Here is a 21,254-nt window from a genome sequence, read left to right as displayed (position 1 = left end):
TGCGAGCTATAACCCCAGCCAACTAAATATCCTTCGGGGATGAAGATGGCATTTATAACATCCTCCGCAAATATATAACCGTCAATAATCTCCCCATATCATTCACATATGCCCTTGCCAACCCGCCATCAAACACCTACTTCACATCTGGCAATACATACCTCCTCTCCACCGTCTCCTCCTTATCCTCCTCATCCTCCCCCTCAAACCGCAACCTCACCCACCCATCCATCACCTCCCCTCCATCCCTCACCCTCACCACCTCCGCCCGATAGAACGTCGTCGTGCTCGGATACAGCGCCAGCACCGACGTTCCCATGGACAGCGACCGCAGCCCATCATTGCTCGCCGGGATCGGAATCAGGTGCGCGACGGACGCGCGGTAGGGCGTGGGTGGCGTGGGAGGGTCCGGATCCGAGTCCTGGATCTCGTAGCGTCGCTGCTTGCCCTCGCCAATGACGGAGGTGATGCTGCAGAGGATGCCTTCGCCCTCGGAGGGGTCGCGGTCGACGAGCTTGGATTTCTGGTTCTTAGCCGTGGGGGCGCGGTAGAGGACTTCGGTGCCGACGGTGAGCTTGGGGTGGCGTTCGGCAACTGGTTTCGTTGTAGTTTCAGCATCAGCAACCGATACGGACTGGAGCATTCGATGGGATCAAAAAATGCCAAGATAAGATGAGACGAAATGTGTTGACCCGAATGAGGAAAAGAACTTGGGTATTGGGTATTGGCAAATGATGCTGATCATGATCATGATGGGAAAACGTGGAGAAAAAGGCGAGCGTCTGCTACCAACCTTTCGGTGCTTCCTTCTCGTCTCCATCCTCAGCCTTCACGCTCGACTCCCTCCCTGCCCCGACGCTCCCACTCCGCGACCCCGCCTTCGACATCAACCGCGACACGCTACTCTTCACCTCCACCTTCGGACTCGCCGTCGTTCGCGGCGACTCCCCCGCCACGCTACTCTCCCCCCTCTCCTCTGCCACCGGCGTCCCACTCTCAATACTCGACCTCTTCTCCCCGCGTTCCCGCTCCCGCTCCCGCTCCCGCTCCATCCCCCTCTCCCGATCGCGATCCCGATCTTTCCGTTTTGCGAGCCGCTGGCTCTTCGCGCTGGCGGCGGCAGACGTGCGGGTCGAGGTGGTGGCGGCGGTGTCGGCTTCGGAGGAGGCGCGGAGGGCGCCGAGGACCTCGAGGGAGCGGAGGATCGAGAGGTTGTTGTCGTCGGTTTCGCCGTCGCAGGCGGAAGTGATTTCTTCGATGAGTCGGATGTTTTCACGGGAGAGGGAGGAGAGTTCGTCTTCGAGGTCGGAGGTGGGGGAGACCCCTCGGCCTGGAGAAGGTTAGTTGGGATGTCAAGCATAGGACCTGAAGCGACGTTGTAAGGAAGGATAGTTTTGCGGTCTGGATTTGAGAAACATAAAGATAATAAGGTAGAGTTGAAGAAATAAAGCATCCAAATGAATATAGCCTCTAATGTAGCTTACCGTGCGCTGCATTTAGTTCATTATGAATCTCAGCCATCCGCTCCCATCGAGTATTTGAACCTGCCTGTTGGGACTCATCAGTTCCTTGTCCATCAAACAGCCATATTTCCCAAGTTCCTGAACAATATTCATACCATCAGCGTGTCTACCCGCTTCGCATCTGACCGAAGTTGATTCCAAATGCCCCGCTCTTCATCCGCGTCGTCCTTCACGGCATTGGGCCGCCGATTGCGGGATGCCATGGCTCCAGCCAGGATATCTAACACTAGGGGTTGGATAGAAGGAAAGGAAGGGCGTGTTGAAGGAGTTCTAAGGTAATGGATGTGCTCTCTGGCAGGGAATTGCGGCCGTTGTCGGCTTAGAGCTATGATGCCACTGCCGGCTGATACTTTTGTTTGATCAGGTCCAGTTGAGACCGATTTATTTCAATCCTTCCTTTCAGGGTGGCTAAAATGCTTCGGCTTTTAGACAAGTTGCTTTGGGTGTGGATATATGGATTTTGTAGTCATTCCGTAGATTAGAGGCAATGTTGTTTGTCGGTTGATAGTTGGTGATTCGTGAGAGGTCGAGATGCGCGACACATGCATCATCAAGGATGAGCTTCAAGGAGCACAGAAAGGAACCATCTCAAATTTGCAACCACATTTACATTTCAGACATAACCATTTCCATGGTTCAATAATTGGGTTCTCCTCCAGATCACCCCTTCAGACACCCTGACACCCTAAGTATTTCCTTGTAGAAACCACACCGTCCCTGAACTTGGAGTCATCGTCCCCGCCATGCAAGTGCCGCTAATCCGACTCCAATGCGGTGAGGAATTGAATCAAAATCATTTGTCCTTACAGTATCTGATATTCATATAGGGGTCAACAGCTATGATTGGGGTAATGTCACCATTGACATTAGCTATACTCGGGCTGAAGAATCTTAGGAAAGGTTGGCAAGGCATCTGCTGCTGCCCGTTTCGCCGCAGCAAGCGAGACCGACGACTTTTCGATTGAAGAGGAAAAGCCGTATGCCGAAGTATGTGCAAGGAAATAACCTGACCAAATTCAAGAGCTTACGAAGGACTTCATTCGCATAGCTATGGATGGGTACGCACCCCAAGATGCCTTCCAAGGACATGAAAACACAGCGGTCCCTCGTCGACCTCGTACAGGACAACCACGCCCTTATGTCCACCGAGATCACTTCGAAATACGGGGGAAAGCTTCCCTTCTTGTTCAAGGTGCTATCGATAGAGAAAGTGCTCAGCATCCAGGCGCATCCGAACAAGAAGTTGGCTGAGCAACTTCACGCCAAAGATCCGAAGAACTATCCTGGTAAGTCCAAGGAAAATGTGCTAGAAGTCTAGGTTCGAAATATTCTGACTGAATGCCGGTAGACGACAATCATAAGCCTGAGATGACAATTGCCATCACTCCTTTCGAGGGTCTCTGTGGTTTCCGGCCTCTCCCTGAGATTGCTCACTTCCTCCAGTCAATCCCGCCCCTTCGCAGATTGGTTGGAGAAGACAAGGCGAAGAGCTTTGAGGAGGTCGCATCTGAGGCAAAGGATGACGGTGCAGGCAAAAAAGCCCTCCGGGAAGCATTCACTTCTCTCATGAATGGTGCTGCTGACTCGTTGGCATCTGCAAGCAAGGAGCTCGTAGCCCTGGCCGAGTCGCAAGGCTCTCAGTTTGCCGGGGGAGGCGGATCATCGAATGAGGGCCAGGAGCTTGCTGATTTAGTAACCCGATTGAACGGAGAATTTCCTGGAGATATTGGGCTGTTCGTGTTGTTCTTCCTCAATTTTGTGAAACTGGAGCCGGGTGAGGCGATGTTCTTGCAGGCCGATGATATCCATGCATATATCTCAGGAGGTACGAGTACTGGATATATCGATCAAGGCCCCACTAATGCGATCACAGATATAATTGAGTGCATGGCATCATCAGACAACGTCGTCCGCGCTGGCTTTACACCCAAGTTCAAAGATGTCTCCACTCTGACTTCCATGCTCACATACTCATATGGATCCATCGAGGAGCAGAAGATGGAGCCGGCCCCATACGCACACGTCGTACTCAACGCGAAAGCTTACTCCTCAAACTCATCTGCGACCCTCTACGACCCGCCCATCGAAGAGTTCAGCGTCATCAAGACGGAGCTCAAGAAGAGTGAGGCCAAGGCGACATTCGATCCGATCGCCGGCCCGAGCATCATTATCTGCACGTCCGGAGAAGGTACGGTGTCGGTGGGGCCGAAGCAGGAGACGGTAAAGCCGGGATATGTATTCTTCGTTGGTGCTACTGCGGAGTGTGTCATTGAAAGCACTGGTGAGGACCCGCTCATAGCGTTTCAGGCGTTCTGCGAGTTGGGCAGTAAGAGTCAACTATAAGCAGGTTCAGAGGAAACAGGCTGGACAAAAGCAGCATTAGGCGGCAATCACGGTAACATGAAAAAACTCAAGGTTGAATGGTGCAGATCATGCTGCTTTTTGGTGGTTGTGAAACCAATCGTAGTATCCATAGTGCTTGAGAGCATAACCAGAACGCCAGGGTTGCCAATGAGACGCTACTCAATGGGCATCAGGGTATTTCCAGCCGTGCCATAACTCATCATGTCCTTCTGAACGCCAAATGCAATGATGGTGTGAAGGGACTGCGACTAAGCCGCGCGTTCTTCGTCCTTCTCATCCTCCTCCTCGTCGCTGCTGTCGTCCCTCTCCGGCCACCCCGCTAATCGTCGAAGCGTGCGATTCTCGTTCTTCAGCCCCGCGATGCGCCGGATATAGGGGAGCCTCGCCTCGCTACTGTGGTTGAGCGCCTCGCGCGCATAGGTGTTGACGCGACGAAGCCCATCCTGCCAATCGACCAGCTGCAGGCGCATCTGGAGGTTCGCTGCGCGTTCCTGTTCGAGCAGATGGTTGTAGTGCGCCTTGGTCGCGTTGATGGCTTGCGCGTGGTGGTATGCGTACGGGCGCAGCTTGGTGAGGATGAGCTCCATGGCGTTCTCGAAGTCGGTGACCAGTTGCTTGAATTCCTCGTTGGAGGCTTCGAGGGCGGCGACCTTGCGGTTCGCGGCGGAGAGCTGGTTATGGACGGTCGCGAGTTCGGCGGCACGGTTGGCTTGAAGTTCGCCGTTCACTTCGGTGATGGTAGGAGAGGCACCGTCTTCCGCTGCGCGGACCTGTGAAAGGAGTTCTGTTAGAATAGGTCGTATATGATATCACTAGCCAATCTTACCTGAATCTGCTGAACTCCATTGAGGATATGCGAAACGTGGGCTCGGTTCTCGGCCAATTGCGCAGATAATTCCTGCACCATGTTCCAGAGATGATTCATGTCCATCTGGTGTCCCGCCTGCGGAAGCGGTCCACCGAGGCCGAGTGCCGCTCCACCAATTCCATTTGGTTGATGTGGTCCTGGTCCGGGAGAAGGCGCCTGCCTGGGAACGTTGCCTGCCATCGCGCCGGGAGATTCAATCAGAGGGAAGCCGGTCATGCTTCCCGAGCGGCGGGGCTGGTGCTTTTGGAATTGGTCCTTTCGGAACGGGCGCTTGATGCGAGCGGGATAGGGAACTTCGCCAGGGGTTGGAAGCGGGCTTCGAGGATAGAAGGAAGGTGCAGTAGCACGGAAGGGAGGTTGGATAGGAAGCGCAGGGAGTGGATGGGACACTTCAATTTGCTTCCCCTTTCCTTTGTGCACAGGAGCGAAGATGACCGTTTCAGCACTGGCAGATCGTGAGTGACTTAGAGATGATTTGGCTGTGAGAGCAAGGGTTAGTTAGCTATCCGGAGAAGCAACGGATAAAATGCGGCTAAACTCCGGTTAAACCCCGAAGGCTTATTAGGAATGCTCTGATCGATGGCACGGACCATCCCCAGATAGGCCTTGAGTATTATGGTGATCGAATTGATATACTTTCCTCACCGCACAGCATATAATGGAAACCGACCCTGGGAGTGGCTGTCGTAGTGTGACTTACTTGACATCTTGTCCCAAATCCCCTCCCACTCATTCTGGGCGGGATAAAAGGAGTTGGACTTCTTGCCGTTCATCTTGTTCCTAATAATAATGTCATCCTCGTCAGTCCTGGTGCTCGCGAAAAAGGCATTTTTCCGTGCATACTCATTCTACGTTGTTAAGTCGAGAAGTTAAAGAATGAATGGAGAGGAAAAATTAAGTTCACAAACATCGTGTGCTGAAGGCATCGCAAACGAACGCAATGGGCAACGACACATGCACTGTTTCGCGGACCCTGACGCTGCTCACCTGGCACGAGCAGATATTACAACTATTAACTACTGTTCTTGCATTTATAGCCTTCTGAGAATATTTCCAGGGTGGGTAGGGCACGGAAAAAGACTCATCATGGAGCGTATACCGCATCCGCAGATGCTATGGGAGTATGTTCAAGATCATGATTTCGTAGAGAACTATCCACTATTGTATACTACATTTCATTCCTTCATTGTGGCAACTCGGGCAGCTACCCGTATGCCCAGTGCATGAGTCTTCTCGAGTTCAGCAGCCAGTTCGGAATCACGGGTTACAAGATTGGGTTGGACACTCTCTAGTGGCTGCTGGAACGGGGCCAACAGGGACTCCAATTGTTGATATGATTCCAACTTGTTTCTCAGAGCTTTGCGACGCTCAGACAGACTTTGGAGCTTCTTGGTTAGAGCACGGTATCTACTGCGGATTAGTTCCTGTCCGACAAAAGCGATCGCGACTCCTGGCATTACTCACTCCTCTTGAGCCTCCTCTGTTGCTGTGGGATCATCTTCATCTTCCCATTCCTCTGGTAGCTTGTCAATGTGCCTTGATATAAGTCAGTGACTAATTGTAGCTAGGCCTCCGCACCATAGTTACCTTTGCTCGGTGAAGTCGTCATGAACGCGAAGCAAAGCACTCGTGTCTTCCGAGCCCGGGTTTGACGAGTAAAGATCCACTCCTCCAGCATTCCAGTACAGCTTGTCAATCTGCTCAGCAACATGCTGAATGCTCAGCGAGGAGTAGACTGATTTGTTATGCCGTCGTAGAATTCGGTTCACTGCCATCCTTAATTCCCATATACTTATTTCGAAAATGTTGTAGGATAGATACCTTCACGCAACACATCTCGCACAGTCTCATCCGGCAAGTTATTCTCTTGTTTAGAGTTCCGCTCCGCCCATCTTGATGACGGCTGCACGGGTTGGGTAAGGAGACGCGTTTGCGATCGAAGAAATGAGCTCTTGACAGAGACAACTGTGGAGTCACCCATCGTGAAGACTTGGCAATCATGTGGGATGTCTCATAGATGTTACATCTCCTCAAGCATTGGAGGTGTGGATTCACAATAATTCTTGTCCTTTCCAGTCGCAGGTGCATCACCGTCTCATGCCGGTGCAAGGCCCAAAAGTGAATCAACACGAGACAACGCGTTGTCACGTGACATGACGTGCAAATATCGTGCTTTCGAATGCCTAATAGCTGAATATCTCACACGCGAAACGGTTTCATCAGCGAAATATACTAATTAATTGGAGCCCTTTCAAAATGGTTTGTCTGTGTGGAATCTACTAGGCTATATCAAGATTATTAACGGCATCTGACTCAGGTTCATCATGCGGAGGCATCAACATTCGAGCAAGGCCTGTCGAAGGCACAAGCCTATGCGCGAGTGTTAGAGGAGGCGGAAGCTTTGTTTGCTGGGCAAAGAAATTGGGTGAGCATATATCCGAACACTAGAGATGAATATCTGCTCATTTAATATATGTAGGTCAGGTAGGTGCTTGATTGCTGATCAATCCGCTCTTCCGGGACTGATGCTAAAGTTGATTCCAGTAATCTCTCGAACGCATCCTCACTGTTGCATCACGCCCTAAAGTCTGTTGATGGACCTGTCTCTGCCATCAACTGGTGTGGTTTCTATTTTATCAATCCACTCAATCACCAGGAGCTGATTCTGGGTCCGTTCCATGGCCATGTTGCTTGTCAAAGCATCAAGGTCGGGCAAGGTGTCTGTGGCGCTGCCGCTGCCACTATGATGACGGAAGTGGTTCCCAATGTGGATGAATTCCCTGGTCATATCGCGTGCGATTCTAACAGTAAGAGCGAGATCGTGGTTCCCATCATTCAGAACTCAAAGGTATGGCAGAGGAGATTCCCTGGTCCAATGTAGAAGCATGACAGTACTTGTGACTGACTATGGTGTAGGTTGTTGCGATCATCGATATTGATTGCAGTGAGTTGAACGGGTTCAACTCTGAAGATGCACAGCTTTTGGAGAAGCTCGCTAATCTAATCGCCGAAACTTGCGATTTTTGAATTGCGTAGTCCCACCCTTTACAGGACTATTTACAACTACATAGGATGCCTCAAACCATAGCATATCCCTCACTCATCCCTTCTTGTTACTATGCAAGATGCAGTTCACTGGAACTTTGCACAATGGGTATAGTTTGAGCCATCCTCTTTCTCTTAGTCCACATAGGGGTACACAGCAATTGAGCCCTTCGTTACGATTTTGGGTGGCACACCTATTCCTGACCCAACTACATTCATTTGATGAAATTTAGAAAATATGTCATTCCTATCCTACCTCATTATGGCTTGGACTTCCAAATAGCTTGATTGTAGTTAAGTCAACCCCCTACTCAGAAACCACATCCAGATGATAGTAGTGCACATCGAACTAGCCTGATGGACACAACCTAACGAAATGGAGGCATGGGCACTAGGCGAAATCTCCGGAGAAGACCCACGCGTCGCTGTCCAGATGCCTTTTGGGATGGGAACAGGCTGTCAATTTCCTATGAACAGATGGTGCTTGCATCCGTCCAAGGGTCGTATCGCCAACCAGTTCAATACCGTAGGTTTGGTCATGTTCAAGGGGCTCCGAGTAGGAGGCAAATTCTTGTAAGAATTAGGGGATATCAGGCAAGCCGCCACGATGGTCCAGAATGGAACTCTTAAGCTAAGGGATATCGGCGTCTCCGTTACTGGCACTTATCATCTCGAACTGCTTTTCTATGCAGACCGAACGTGTCGTCGCGGCTAGGGTAAAAGAGGGACTCCTGACTCGGTGACTCCGGAGCCATAAACTCTTTCACGTCATTGCGTCGTTAAAAACCGAATCTATATAAAACACACCCGGTCTTCGGACTCAGATTAGACTGATATATTTGGACTTACCTTCAAATCGATCTGGTACGAACACAAGCAGTCGAGAACTCGAGATACTGAAACCTCGGTGTGGACCCTGAATTGATTGGACGACTTCGCGCTGGCAACATGTCGTGGCAGAGAACGGCGGAATAGGATAGCCGACCTATTTGATCGCTCCTCGTCAATCGTTACCTTCCAACTGATTAGTCTTTTGCATTCGTTTCGCTTCAATGTACATATCAAGCTTGTAAACAATATACACTATTCGTTTCCCGACAATGGCACACAATTTGGACTCGTTTACACAGTTGGGAGGCAGAGGTGAGTCCCCAGCCTTGAGACGAAATGCCGCCATCGGGACCCAAGCGCTAACAGGAACTTGAACGCCAGCATTCAATCACGACGCAAACAGAGACTCCGAACAAGAATATGACCGACTTCGAGACCTTGCGCGACGAGAGTTCGATAGAGAAAACCAACTGCGACGCGACGCCCGGGAAGCGGGACAGCGACGCGACTATGGAGAGAAGGACCGACTACATCGGCAGGCCGATGATCACGAGAAGAAGGGACAGCAATATAATAAACAAGCGTCGGAGTTTATATTCCGGGAGAACAACGCGCCGGGAAGAGTACAAGGGGACGAGATAGATCTGCATGGTCAATACGTGCAGGAAGCGGAGCAGATCTTGCGGGAACGCATTTCGGTCGACCGACGGCGGAATCAAACCCATCTGCATGTGTAAGTTATCTATCCATGGGTTGCTACCCATTGGCAAGGATAGGACTAATGCGTTCTTTGCAGCATTGTTGGGAAAGGGAATCACTCTACTGGCCACATACCAAAGCTGAGGCAGGCTGTAGAAGAATTGCTTCGAGAAGAGGGACTCCAATTCCAAGTTGAACAGAACCAAGGGCGGCTTTATGTTAATCTGGCAGGTGGACCAGCCATCTTGCCTCAACCTGGCCATCCAGGGGCCAGTAGTGGACACGGGCATGCACAAGGAGGGCACCAGCAGCAACATGTTCAACATTCTCAACATCATGGCCAAGCACAAGCAGGATATCAGCAACCACATGCTCAACAACATCATGGGCAGGCCCACCAGCAGCAACAGTACAGTCATGTTGAGGAAGCAGTGAAAAAGGGGGGTCCGAAGCTTTTCAAAGCTCTTCGTGGATGTTGTGTGGTGATGTGATGGTTATGAAGTCACAAGACGAGTTTCACGGATGTTTATGCAAGGGACTGGACAGGATCATCGGGTTGCTGTCCGTATACAGCGCTGCAGGAGGCACTTACGTTCCATAAATGTATCAAAGTCCTCAGCCAAAGAGCGCTTTCTGTGTGTCATACGTATACTTCAGATCAAGGTGCCAATAGTTGGCCGTCGTCGCTTTGTTGATCAGCCATGCCTCATCAAGGGCCTTGACCACTTCCTCTGGCAGAGGGCCTTTCTCGAGGTCGGCCAGGTTGCCTTTCAATTGGTTGATGCTACTCACGCCGATAATGATGCCATCATTTCCGTCCTTGATGTTGAGGGCCGAGTGGTGGACGACCCATCGCAAGGCGGTCTCGAGAAGGGTCAGATCGTGCTTCTGCACCACCGGCTCGAGGATGCGGAGCGCGTCAAAGATTGAATCCTTGAAGTATCGATTGCGATAATTCGAGCCCATCTTCCCGCCTGCTTCGCTGTATCGTCCTTCCTTTGGAATCTCCTTGGTCTTGTACTTGCCAGAGAAGAGTCCACCGGCCAGGGGGTTGTAAACCACAATGTCGAGGCCATAGCGACGGCATGCAACTACCAACTCAGCCTCGATTGAGCGCGCTATTACTGTCAGAAGACGTAAGAACAGTCTTTGGGGTTCACTTACTGATTGCATTGTACATGGCTTGATAGATCGTTGGCCGCACCCATCCATTTGCCTTGCATGTCAGGACAACCTCCGCAACTTCAAAGGCAGTGTAGTTGCTTAGACCTAGCTGCACAAACTTGCCTTGTTTGTAGAGTTCATTGACGGCTTCTAGGGTTTCCGCAAACTGATTATATGTTAGTATGCACTTCATATTCTGGACACATTTGATTTGCGGCTCACTGACCGGGACGCTCCTATCCGCAGCATGAAGGTAAAAGATATCCACTTTATCAGACTTCAGCTCCGACAAGCTCTTGTTGAAAGTGTTCGTCAGGACTTCCGGCTTGTGCAGGCCTGGCTGGGAGGGATACGCCTTGGTAGCGATAGTCAATCCACGCTCTTTCCATTTGGCTTCGGCACTGAATGCTTCCTGTTTTCCCCCTACGTACGTTCTGGCTGTATCAATCTCGTTATAGCCTTGACTTTGGAAATAGTCCAAGCATTCGTTGAAGTCGTCGAGAGACGTCACGCGGGCGCCTTGACTCTCATCTGGCCCAAAGGTCATCAGGCCCAGGATAACCCGGTCTTTCGGCCGCTTAGCAACAAGAGGCATTTTGCAAGTGTAATATCGACGATGGTACTTTCACAGGGGAAAATGGGGGTGGTGCGGGGGCGATGGGGGCATTCGATGCTTTTATACTTTCGGGTTTGGATGGTCGGGATAACACATGTATTATGCACTTATGCTCAGCGGAGTTGGGACGTAATCTATGATGAGCTCTCCGAATTCGGATAGATAGCAGCTACCGGCTACTTAATATAGTAACTAGCACCCGCAGATTGAGACCAATTGAAGCTATCTGAGAGCTTTTCGGCTTGGGGGTGTTCTTGCTCGCAGGAGCGCTCGTGTTGAGATTGGAGTCACAGTGCGGAGTACGTAGTAAGATGCAGTTGGGGATCGCTGGTCCACGTCAGTAGCGGCGATGATGCAAGATTCCATCTTAATTCGGCAGGGCTATGGTACCAAGCTCGAAGTTACTTCAGAGGGTGGTTAATTAGCTACTGTTTCCAGGTGTTAGATACGGATTTCCTAGCGGTCTCGCGCTGGAGCGGTGCGTGTGACGATTGGAGATGACCCCTGCGTCCAGATGATCAGCACGGCTGAGAATGTACTGGTATCCATACTACACGTACACCACACCGGGAAGTTCGGAGACTCGGCACCCCTTCTTTGATTTGCTTCAACCAACACTGCACTATACAGTTTAGTCGTGGATATCTGCAGAAGCTTTGTCTTGTCCCATGTTCATACTACATCTCACTTCATATGGTTCACGACCGCCATAACGGTTCTGCTCGAAAGGGGGTGACACCTGGGCATTCCGACACATTTCATAATCATTCTGACGACTGGGAGCGTGGTACGAATCCACCGATTTCCTCTCAATGTCAAGTCACAGCGACGGACGGAACTCACACTGCGGGAAGAATCATAGATCCGAAGCCCATATCGGCCGCAGAGAGCGAAGACTCGGATAGCGACTTCGATCTCGATGCCTGGGGGGGTGAACTCGATCCCCTCCACCCCATCGCCGATATGCCTTCCGATCTTCGTCCTTCTTCGCAGCGAACCCGTTCGGAGGGTCGATCGCGTCAACCGTTGCTTTCCGAGGAGAATCTAGAATCGCAGGCTGTCTACAACTCTCCTCCGCCGCCAGCTAGAAGTCGGACGTCCACCTTCCATGAACGGGACCCCGAGGTTGCCGCAAAGCAAGCGACCAGGACCCGGTATACGTACGCTGGATTTTTCCTATTGCTTAGCTTGATCAGCTTTGCGGTGCAGACCGAGACGGCTGTGTATATTCAGACAAATTTGCATTGGAATAAAGCGTATTGCATGCTGTAAGTTCCAGCCGGCTTCCCCTCCCAGGCCCCAGCAGGCAATCCAAACCTGACAGGGCGTTCGTATTAGGTACTTGACCCACGGATCATGGTCTCTCCTTTGGCCAACACAGCTACTCATTCTGAGACTTCAGAAATGGAATATGCCATGGAACGTGTTCTGGAAACGGCATGTACAAATACTCCGGCAAACCGGTCAGATGGTTGAACACCAGACTCTGCGACTCAATCCCTACCAGGTCGCCAAGTCCCCAGTCCCGTATATGATCCGAACGACGGCTTTTGTAACTTCCGCACTCACAGTCGCCGGGGGTACTTGGTATCTAGCGGTGGATCTAACAACGGCGAGCGATCTGACCGCGATCTACAACTGCTCCGCATTCTTTGCTTATGCTTTCAGTATTCCGATCTTGCGCGAGAAGCTCCGGTGGTCTAAGGTCCTAGCTGTAGCCATTGCGATTGCCGGTGTGCTAGTCGTTGCGTACGGTGGGCAGGCTCCTGGGAAACATGGAAGTAAAGGAGGTGGTGGAACTGGAGGTCCCGACACGCAGCTGCCCGATCACGAACCGAAGAATCGATCGTTGGGTAACCTCATCATCGGTCTGGGAAGCGTCCTCTACGGCTTCTATGAAGTCCTGTACAAAAGGGTTGCCTGTCCTCCTGATAGCACGAGTCCCGGGCGCGGCATGATTTTCGCCAACACCTTCGGTAGCTGCATTGGAGTCTTCACACTTTGTATCCTTTGGATACCCTTACCGATCCTCCATATGACTGGGTTGGAAGAATTTGAACTGCCTCGAGGCGAGGCTGCTTGGATGATGGCTATCAGCGTTTTGTCAAATGCAGGTATGTTCTCGTCAAACGTGGAAATCCTGAAATCTGGGGCAAGATCATCAGCTAATGTGATCTCAGTATTCTCCGGCTCTTTCCTTGTCTTGATCAGCCTGACATCGCCGGTATTGTCATCGGTGGCTGCACTACTCACGATCTTCATCGTTGCTATTATAGACGAGCTCCTCCCGGAGCCGTTGAAGTCGCCTCTCACTCCGGCTGCTATCGGAGGCGGTCTTCTGATCATTTTCGCATTCCTTCTGCTTAGTTGGGCTACATACAAGGAAATGGGCGAGGAACGTCGACAAAAGTTAGAGCAGTACGAGATCGCTGAAAGCGACATAGACGATTGATGGGTTTCTCGGATTCCTCGAGTATCGGCCGGCCGGCATAGTGGTGTCGTTTGCGATATAAAGCGCAGCACGGTCGAGATTGGGGCCATCATATATGCATTTGCAGGCGCATGTTGTTGAACAGCTGGGTCTTGGCGATCCAATATGGATCTGGTAATTTGGGAAGCATGTTGCCCCAAAACTCTTGTCTGATATTTGTACATGGGATTTGATAAATAGAACACGGCGCGAATGACACATTCTGTGCACCGGAATTCCTTACGCGTACTGTTGCACCAAGTCCTCGGTTGCTTGTTCGTGTCCACGCGCATTGCGTTTGGAATTGCACAGCCTCAGTGTTTCACTTGCCCTGGCCGCTTGCTAGATAATGTACCTGGGTGGGTACAGCTTAGCTTTCTCAGTCTAGGTTTTGGGAAGTTCAGAGTGCCTGGTTGAAATCAATTTTAATACCAGTAGGCAGCAGGATCAACATGCTTTCAACATGAGTGTACTGGTTCCTCCTAGGCTTTTGTCCTCATCCTTGACGTCCTGTTCTCATGTTTGATGGCATCTTGTACGGTTATCCTTTTATTCTTGTCTGCTTGAGCTTTAAGTCAGCGTTATGAAATGGTCGGCATTTGTCAGAGCTGTCAGTCCCTTGTAGAGCAGGCTCTAGAATCACGACACCGGTATGGCAGCGAACATGCCGATCTGGACTTGAAGACCCTCCTCTCTCGTCGATCGTCCTGCACATTCTGTGACTTTATTTTGAGGATCTTTTATCCAAGCTCCAGCTATGGCGCCAACAATCCGAGTCCAGAGAGTACTATACTTGCGATGTCAACTGCCATAGGCTCTTATTGGGACCGAGCTCAATATGTTCCTTTGAAGAGGCTCGAATTGACAGTATTCGGGGACGATGATGGCTTGGGAGGGACGGAATCAACCAAATCAGCTTTCGTCCTTCCGCTCCGTCCCCCTGGGCTATCGTCCCTTTGTTGTGGAAGACGAGTCAAACCGAGCCTAGATTTTGGCCTCGTCCAAGAGTGGTTAGATCTCTGCGATACGAAACACTCTCACTCTTCCCAGGAACCGTCTGCTGAGGCGCTTGCCCTTCCATTCCGTTTGATCGATACTCAGAAAGCATGCGTTGTGGAGTTAGAGATTACCTCCAGATATGCTGCTCTGAGCTATGTTTGGGGCGATTGCAAAAGGCTATTGTTGAACAAAGATACATATCCGATGTTGACAACGCCCCATGCTTTGGACTCCTCTCGGACTGAAGTGCCCGCGACGTTCCGAGACGCGATTGAGCTTGCACAGCGGTTGGGCTTTCAGTATCTTTGGATTGACGCTCTGTGCATCGTCCAGGAACGAGCTGAGAGCGCCTTCAAGAATCACTTGAAGTTGATGAACGAGATTTATGACAATGCTCAACTCACTATAGTGAGCGGCATGCCAAACGCCGAAACCGGATTGCCCGGCATGAGATCGCACCCTAGGTCTCCAGTTCAACAGGAGGTGACCCATGGAGACCTTCACTTTTCCAGTGCGCAACCTTTCGCTCAAGCTATCGGAAATTTACCGTGGGAAAGTCGCGGCTGGACACTACAAGAGAAGATCTTCTCAACGCGGCTCCTTATCTTTACCGAAAGCCAAGCATTTTATCAATGCCAGAGTGCAGTTTGGCAGGAGGATACGATCCTCGAGTCCGAAGCCCTCGGTCTTCCCCAATTATATCTTGAAGAGCACAGCCGTGAGGGACACAAGTCTTTTGAGCAGCCAGGACACGCCAAATACAGGAGGTCAATGTCCGATCCATTTCCGACGTCTGGGTACAAGTCCACCATAACCGTCTACTCCCAGCGTGACCTCACCAACGATGAGGATGTTTTGTTTGCCTTAGAAGGGATCTTGTCCAATCTAAAGCCGCGACTCGGTCCTCATTTTTCGGGTATACCGTCCTTGATCTTTGGTGAAGGACTGCTGTGGAGATTTGAGGATCCACGGACCCTTCAGCGACGAATAGAATTCCCAACCTGGTCATTCCTGGGCTGGAAAAGTCCAGAGAAATATCCAGTCTCCTTTCAGGAGGCTTGTTCGAGACGTACCAACTTCCACATTTCCTTCCATCGCCTGGATTGGGCGAAGGGGGATCTTTCCCCGTCCCTACGTTTGATTGAAAGCCAGCCTGGAAGCTCCAGTGAGTACGGTGGGCAGACCGAGGAATGGCCACGATATCGCAAGCCAGCTTTCAGACCACTGAAGCGCATTTCAATTCAGCTTCTAAACAGAGTATCGACGAGTCCATCTTCGTCCTCTGTGGCTAAGAGATCGCTTAGTTTTGACCCTGCGAAAGATCACCTCTCACTCACGCTCTCTCCCGTTGCGATAAATGGAGCTCAATATACATCGCAACTGAAAATCAGCCGGCAAAGTTTAAGATCAGTGGTCTCGCAGACGATCTGCTTCCTGACAATGACAGCAAAGCTTCTTATTGCCGAGGAGACTCTTATATCGTTAGATCCAAAACTGCCAAACGAAGGTCACATTATTCGAAATCCTGTCTCTTTGGAGGAGATAGGAACAATTGTGCTCCCTGAGTTTTATCAAGTTGAACAATCGAAATTGGGTGATTTCATCGTCGTAAATACGGGAATGACAAGTTTGTCAAGGAAGAGCAGGCGAGAATATTTAGAGGGTGAGGACGAGATTGATGAGGTTGATGAGGAGGTGATGTCTGTGATGCTGATTGAGTATCGGGATGGCATAGCATATCGAGTGCAACTGTGCGATGATGTCGTACTATTGAACAAATGGAAGAGTGTCAATCCAAAGTGGCAGGCGATTGCAATGGCTTGAGGAGTGAGGGAGTCGAACTGACTTGTTGAGTTTTCAAGATTAACATGAAAGGGGTCATATTCGCCTAAGTTTACATATCAATCAATTAAACCAACTTGCCTTCAAGGCAGCTAAGATGGTCAAGCCAGTAAATAGCAGTTATCCCGGGACGGTAGGCCGGGACAGGAGATTTACCGCGCTGGGATGGACGTTCGATTCCTCCGTGGAGGCCACTCTTTTTTTCTTTTTGCTCCTTTTTAATGCATCACTCATCAATCTATCCTTGGGTTACCTTTCTAGTTTTATCTAAGGGAGTATCATTCGTGGACGCTTGAAGGGGCGTAAAGATTATATCGGTCTCTAGCTTCCATGTCTTGCTAGTGCCATTTCTTTCCCTCTTATGCTAAAAGCAAAGAGTCGTTGTCGAATTTCATTAATTCCAACCTTGCCTATCTTTTGGTCATAATTTATTGGCTTCTCCAGCGGTCTTATCCATTCTACTCATTGACTCTTTCTTGACCATATTTTCCTATGTCAGTCATCATAAGGGGGCATATAAACCTCTGCCGGGCTACACACGCCTTATCGCCAACCTTCTTCAAGCTACAACACTATTACCAAGGAAACTGGGATCACCAAAATCGAACGAGGGAAGACTTGGGTCTTCGTCGGGGGCGGCTGATCTCCCTCTAGGTTGGAACTGTGCCTCCCACGAACCGGAAGCTCAAGTGTCCAGCTCAAAAAACAGTGAAGAAACTGATCATGGTGTTGATGGCACAACAAGCGGGAGAGGAGACAGCCGAGAGTCTGATATTGGAACTGGAACAAAACCTGAGAGCGAGGGAGGAGCCCTGCGCATACAGCGGCAGCGGAGAACCAAGAAGTACAAGATCAGGGCAACGAGCAAGGCCCTAAACTGTAGGCGTCTGAACATCTTCAAGACACAACTGTAGGCGAGACAATCAAAGAGGGACATAGGGATGCAGGGCAATCGTCCCTCTTTGAGGTATGTCTCGAAGTACTTGTTCCCAAATCGCTTGGTCACTTTGAAAGCACTATCACTAGAATTCTAGCTTTTTCTCAGTTTTACACTGCTCTACTTAAGTACCTTATGCGTGTTAGACGTTGTAAGACCTACTCGGCACTAACGCCTGCTCTTGTAGCTCGGCCCTCTAGACCCAATTCTGATCGTGAAACGGCCAGCCAATATTCCCCCCAGCACCCCAGCACCAGCACTGGAAGTCAAATGGCACCTTTACATGCCGCCTTATTCGAAGGTTATGTTAGGAATGCCGAATCTCGGCACCGTACTTATACCTACCGACCCTGATATCCCGAAATCTCTAGCTTCAAAGTATTACACGCCGGCGCTGGACTTCCTGTGCCAAGGAGTACGAGATACAGAGTCTGTGATGAAGCACAGTGCTTTGTATGATTTCTCAGACAGTTTGATTCGTGACTCACTGAGTCACTGGAGAACAGACCACTGCCTCGATATCTGATCCAGCGGGTGGTCCAATTGCTCTATATCCAATCCAATATTCCATTCAGAGCTGCATTCAAAACTGCAATCAAAAAGATGATGAGGAAATGCGAATATATGAAGGAGGCACTGAACAAGGAATCTGCTGAAATGAAGGAGCCTAACAAAGCAAAAATGGAACTGATTCCTCAAGATGCACATTTCATTTGCATGATCACACACTAGGCAGTGAATGCTGAAAAGGATATCGGTGAGATATGTTGAATCCTCAGGGCCTTGAGAAACCAACTCAGTGTATTCAATGCTTTCAGGGGCTCCGGCTATCATAAAGATATGACGAACAGGTTCAAAATAGACACCACGACTGAAAATGAAGATTAAGAAAACTTGTACAAACATTGTCAAGAAAATAATTCGGCTTCATATGTCTATATCTTTTCCTGTCTACGAATGCCATACTGGATTTGATGTTCAGCATCATGTCCATACTTCAACCCTTTCTGGAGCCAAATCCACTTTTGGTTCGTTCCCCTGGACCAGAATTTGGCACTAATATCCAGCATGGCATTCTAGCCATCACGGTACATATCCGCGTAGAGAATATTCGCCATTTTTCTCACTGCTGCTGCTGTGACCAACCGTCCCATCATCATCATCATCATCATCATCATCATCATCATCATCATCACCATCATCACTCTGCAGAAAAAATGAATAAAAAGTAGTCCAAGCGGGATCTGAAGGTTGGATTGCACACCGCACCCCCGGGTCCGGTTGGATTAACTCCCCCCTTCGCCAATTTTTTATAGGATTGGTAATGGCCACGCCGCCCCTCCCGGGTCAGATTGGAGAACGTCTCATTAACTTCCCCCTTCGCCAAGTTTTTAATAAGATTGGTAGTAACGCCAGCTAGACTACACAGGGCTTTATGTAAAGAGAGCTACAATCAATAAATATATACACGATCCTGTTTGGGGGAAAGAGGGGGGAAGAGGGGTGAATCCTAATACGCAGGTGAAAGGATCGTTCTTACATCCGGCCGTCTGGTTACCGCACCATATATTTCCCCTAGCTCTTTTGATATCGATATCAATAGTGTGAAGTACAGAGCATAGGAGACTCGTTGGAGTATGGTACAAGAAGCGAACAAAACACGGTAGATAGGAGACCTTACGACAGAACTTACATAGTAGGGGCGATCTGTACCATCATGATTCAGGTCCTCAGGATCCTACGGAGGGGATACAAGCCCAAAGCGACGGGGGCTTTCAGCAGACTCCTTGCCATGGAGCAAAACCGATTCATACGAACTGAACGCACTGATGATGACCGACATACGGACAGCCTCGTGGAACCACTGACGCTCATACTCATTGAACGAGCCAAACTTCGTCACCAGAACCCCTTCCTTTTCCCAACAAACAATCCAATGTTACCATCTAAGTGAGTCGGTGAAGACTGACCGGCACCATCTCTCTCGATGCATCATCGGCGGTTCTTCTCTATACGGCAAGGGGGGTCTTTCGCATCTACATGTGCATGCATTTCCCCATTTGATGACCATGACCGCGTTGATGGAAGCACAATCGAATAAAAGCGTGCGAGTTACTCTGCAGAGCAATCGGAGTTATCATTCGGGGAACAACGGATATACAGGAGCGGTACACGACATCGGGAAATTGCGCCAGAGCCTTGCAAACGGCTCACATGTGGTTGATAGAGAGTCGTACCAGGTGCTCGGTTCGTGTTGCTTGCTCACCGCCACGATGGGTAACACCAATCGTGATGAATGCTGTGAGGTCGAGGCTTGGGGCGGTACCAGTCGAGTTTCATACTCTGGCCGAGTCAGGGACTGGGTGGGTGAGGAGAGATAACTCTACGCACTGTAGGGAGTAGGGATTAAAGGTATATTAGCCATACCGCCAATATATCCGGATTGAGACCGGGGAACTCTGGTGGTAGTGCTGTGGAAGTTATTAAAAGGGAGGATAGAGAGTAGGCAGTCGTGTACCGAATATCTGCAGGGGAGTTCAGTTGAAGGAGCCGATATATAGAGTACTGTCTATAAATGCGAAACAATTATATGGACTAGAGGTCAGTATATTGAATGCATACTTAGCCATATGTCGTGCATGCTGGAGCATCACCGTCGATGAGTACTCGAGATACCCCCGAGGGTCGACGAAGGGAGCGAGATCGGTGGCTACAATGGGTACTTCACCATCAGGTTCTGCCCTGCTTTCTGAACACCCGTTGACCGTTGTACTGTAACAGCGAGCGACGTCACACCGAGCAGATCACTCCAACGGAGATCCGTCCTGGATCTTGGTGAGCGGCGTTGTGGCGCCTAGGCATACTTCCAAGTGCCGATGTCACCGAGAGCGGCTGCGTGCAAAACCCAACCGGGAAGGCAATCAAGATATGTCCAGGGTCTGAGCGACTAAGATACACGCTTACCGGATGCATGAAGGCTTGGATATCAGAATATATGGATGTTGGATGGTCGCCTCGTCGTCGTCAGCCGTTGCACGTCACTGACATATGTTCTTTCGATCCCGAGAGGCGAGAATCATTCGACAAAAGATCTCCCTTCGATGTCGTCGATGTGCCGGTTACACTCGGAGATCCTTCCAATCCCTTCGTCGATCGCCCAGATCTCCTCCTTTCCCACGCATCCCTCTTGTGGCGAAGCCGTTCATCACCCGTATATATCCAGCGATGTCCCGCCAATCTCTCGGAAACACACGGGTGGTGGCCTCTCGAAGAATCATTTAGCGGGACTGGAAGTAGACACGATCATCGGCCTTCAGCCTTGGCGCGGAGCAGATCTAGAGGCTAAATACAGTAGAGGGGGGCGATATCCTGGGGTGGTGGCAGGGCTTGAGTTGCCTATACTCTATAAAGAGGAATCGTGGGGTGGGGTTTGTGTAACAGAAATAACATAGAGTGGGGCGGGCGGGGGAAGGGTCTGACTTTCAGGACTTCCATCGCTGAACGAAGGCGACTGGAAAGGGTAGGCAAAAGTTTTCTGGTTCAGATGAGTCGCAAGCGCCAGATAGTCGGTCATGGTGAGGGGATCGTCGTCGGGCGCGGTGTCATGATGTACCTCCTACTTCGAGTTGCAGACGTTCACAGGCAAGTGGGACGATTGTTGGATGGAGGGTTTCCCGCAATTGGTCTGCGCGACAGGATAGGGTCTCAAGGTTTCATTAGCGTGGGGATAGATTGGGCGAGGTGGTGAGTCTGCTGCAGGCGAGATGCATCTTCGAGACAGGAGGGGCATGGAGGGGCAACAGTTCATTCATTCGAGCGCGATAACCGCACGACGATTGGGGGTTGGTGCGATGTGATGCACAGTATTTGGCAGGGCTTAGTTATTGGCCACCTCG

General features: G+C 50.4%; 10 protein-coding genes across 10 annotated transcripts; 6 read left to right on the top strand and 4 right to left on the bottom strand.

Moving 5' to 3' along the window:
- Positions 1-136: 136 nt before the first annotated feature.
- On the bottom strand, positions 137-2,024 carry P152DRAFT_505479 (uncharacterized protein; the record flags this gene model as incomplete). The annotated part of the gene is made up of 4 exons (XM_033682436.1): positions 1,619-2,024; positions 1,485-1,548; positions 794-1,330; positions 137-594 (listed from the first exon to the last, which is right to left on the bottom strand). The coding sequence occupies exons 1-4, from the start codon at positions 1,724-1,726 to the stop codon at positions 137-139; spliced, it is 1,167 nt and encodes a 388-aa protein (XP_033537252.1). The 5' UTR covers positions 1,727-2,024.
- Positions 2,025-2,034: 10 nt separating this feature from the next.
- Positions 2,035-4,054, top strand: P152DRAFT_455336 (mannose-6-phosphate isomerase). The gene is made up of 6 exons (XM_033678769.1): positions 2,035-2,297; positions 2,351-2,371; positions 2,419-2,510; positions 2,572-2,809; positions 2,872-3,348; positions 3,397-4,054. Exons 1-6 carry the CDS (start codon positions 2,267-2,269, stop codon positions 3,864-3,866), a joined length of 1,329 nt encoding a protein of 442 aa, XP_033537251.1. The 5' UTR covers positions 2,035-2,266; the 3' UTR covers positions 3,867-4,054.
- An 81-nt stretch (positions 4,055-4,135) lies between these two features.
- On the bottom strand, positions 4,136-4,935 carry P152DRAFT_389862 (uncharacterized protein; the record flags this gene model as incomplete). Its single annotated transcript, XM_033676006.1, has 2 exons — positions 4,136-4,657; positions 4,714-4,935. 2 exons carry the CDS (start codon positions 4,933-4,935, stop codon positions 4,136-4,138), a joined length of 744 nt encoding a protein of 247 aa, XP_033537250.1.
- Positions 4,936-5,882: 947 nt separating this feature from the next.
- On the bottom strand, positions 5,883-6,842 carry P152DRAFT_455335 (uncharacterized protein). The gene is made up of 4 exons (XM_033678768.1): positions 6,577-6,842; positions 6,343-6,523; positions 6,220-6,291; positions 5,883-6,162 (listed from the first exon to the last, which is right to left on the bottom strand). The coding sequence occupies exons 1-4, from the start codon at positions 6,734-6,736 to the stop codon at positions 5,931-5,933; spliced, it is 645 nt and encodes a 214-aa protein (XP_033537249.1). The 5' UTR covers positions 6,737-6,842; the 3' UTR covers positions 5,883-5,930.
- A 122-nt stretch (positions 6,843-6,964) lies between these two features.
- On the top strand, positions 6,965-8,141 carry P152DRAFT_429772 (GAF domain-like protein). Its single transcript, XM_033677372.1, has 4 exons — positions 6,965-7,014; positions 7,073-7,182; positions 7,297-7,603; positions 7,672-8,141. Exons 1-4 carry the CDS (start codon positions 7,012-7,014, stop codon positions 7,780-7,782), a joined length of 531 nt encoding a protein of 176 aa, XP_033537248.1. The 5' UTR covers positions 6,965-7,011; the 3' UTR covers positions 7,783-8,141.
- Positions 8,142-8,708: 567 nt separating this feature from the next.
- Positions 8,709-10,154, top strand: P152DRAFT_191000 (Smr-domain-containing protein). The gene is made up of 3 exons (XM_033674254.1): positions 8,709-8,943; positions 9,013-9,364; positions 9,428-10,154. The coding sequence occupies exons 1-3, from the start codon at positions 8,901-8,903 to the stop codon at positions 9,819-9,821; spliced, it is 789 nt and encodes a 262-aa protein (XP_033537247.1). The 5' UTR covers positions 8,709-8,900; the 3' UTR covers positions 9,822-10,154.
- On the bottom strand, positions 9,946-11,508 carry P152DRAFT_429766 (Aldo/keto reductase; the record flags this gene model as incomplete). Its single annotated transcript, XM_033677371.1, has 3 exons — positions 10,721-11,508; positions 10,495-10,660; positions 9,946-10,448 (listed from the first exon to the last, which is right to left on the bottom strand). Exons 1-3 carry the CDS (start codon positions 11,087-11,089, stop codon positions 9,946-9,948), a joined length of 1,038 nt encoding a protein of 345 aa, XP_033537246.1. The 5' UTR covers positions 11,090-11,508.
- A 565-nt stretch (positions 11,509-12,073) lies between these two features.
- Positions 12,074-13,562, top strand: P152DRAFT_464419 (uncharacterized protein; the record flags this gene model as incomplete). Its single annotated transcript, XM_033680565.1, has 3 exons — positions 12,074-12,378; positions 12,449-13,224; positions 13,291-13,562. The coding sequence occupies 3 exons, from the start codon at positions 12,074-12,076 to the stop codon at positions 13,560-13,562; spliced, it is 1,353 nt and encodes a 450-aa protein (XP_033537245.1).
- A 407-nt stretch (positions 13,563-13,969) lies between these two features.
- P152DRAFT_190964 (HET-domain-containing protein) lies at positions 13,970-16,579 on the top strand. The gene has a single exon (XM_033674253.1). The coding sequence runs from the start codon at positions 14,169-14,171 to the stop codon at positions 16,401-16,403; it is 2,235 nt and encodes a 744-aa protein (XP_033537244.1). The 5' UTR covers positions 13,970-14,168; the 3' UTR covers positions 16,404-16,579.
- A 134-nt stretch (positions 16,580-16,713) lies between these two features.
- P152DRAFT_511736 (uncharacterized protein) lies at positions 16,714-17,992 on the top strand. The gene is made up of 3 exons (XM_033682721.1): positions 16,714-17,265; positions 17,336-17,388; positions 17,546-17,992. Exons 1-3 carry the CDS (start codon positions 17,145-17,147, stop codon positions 17,882-17,884), a joined length of 513 nt encoding a protein of 170 aa, XP_033537243.1. The 5' UTR covers positions 16,714-17,144; the 3' UTR covers positions 17,885-17,992.
- The last annotated feature ends 3,262 nt before the right edge of the window (positions 17,993-21,254 follow it).

This window comes from Eremomyces bilateralis (assembly GCF_010015585.1).
Source record: "Eremomyces bilateralis CBS 781.70 unplaced genomic scaffold P152scaffold_3, whole genome shotgun sequence".
NCBI classification, from domain to species: Eukaryota; Fungi; Ascomycota; class Dothideomycetes; order Eremomycetales; family Eremomycetaceae; genus Eremomyces; species Eremomyces bilateralis.
Note: the sequence above shows the minus strand (reverse complement) of the source record. Positions and strands in the feature narration are given on the sequence as shown.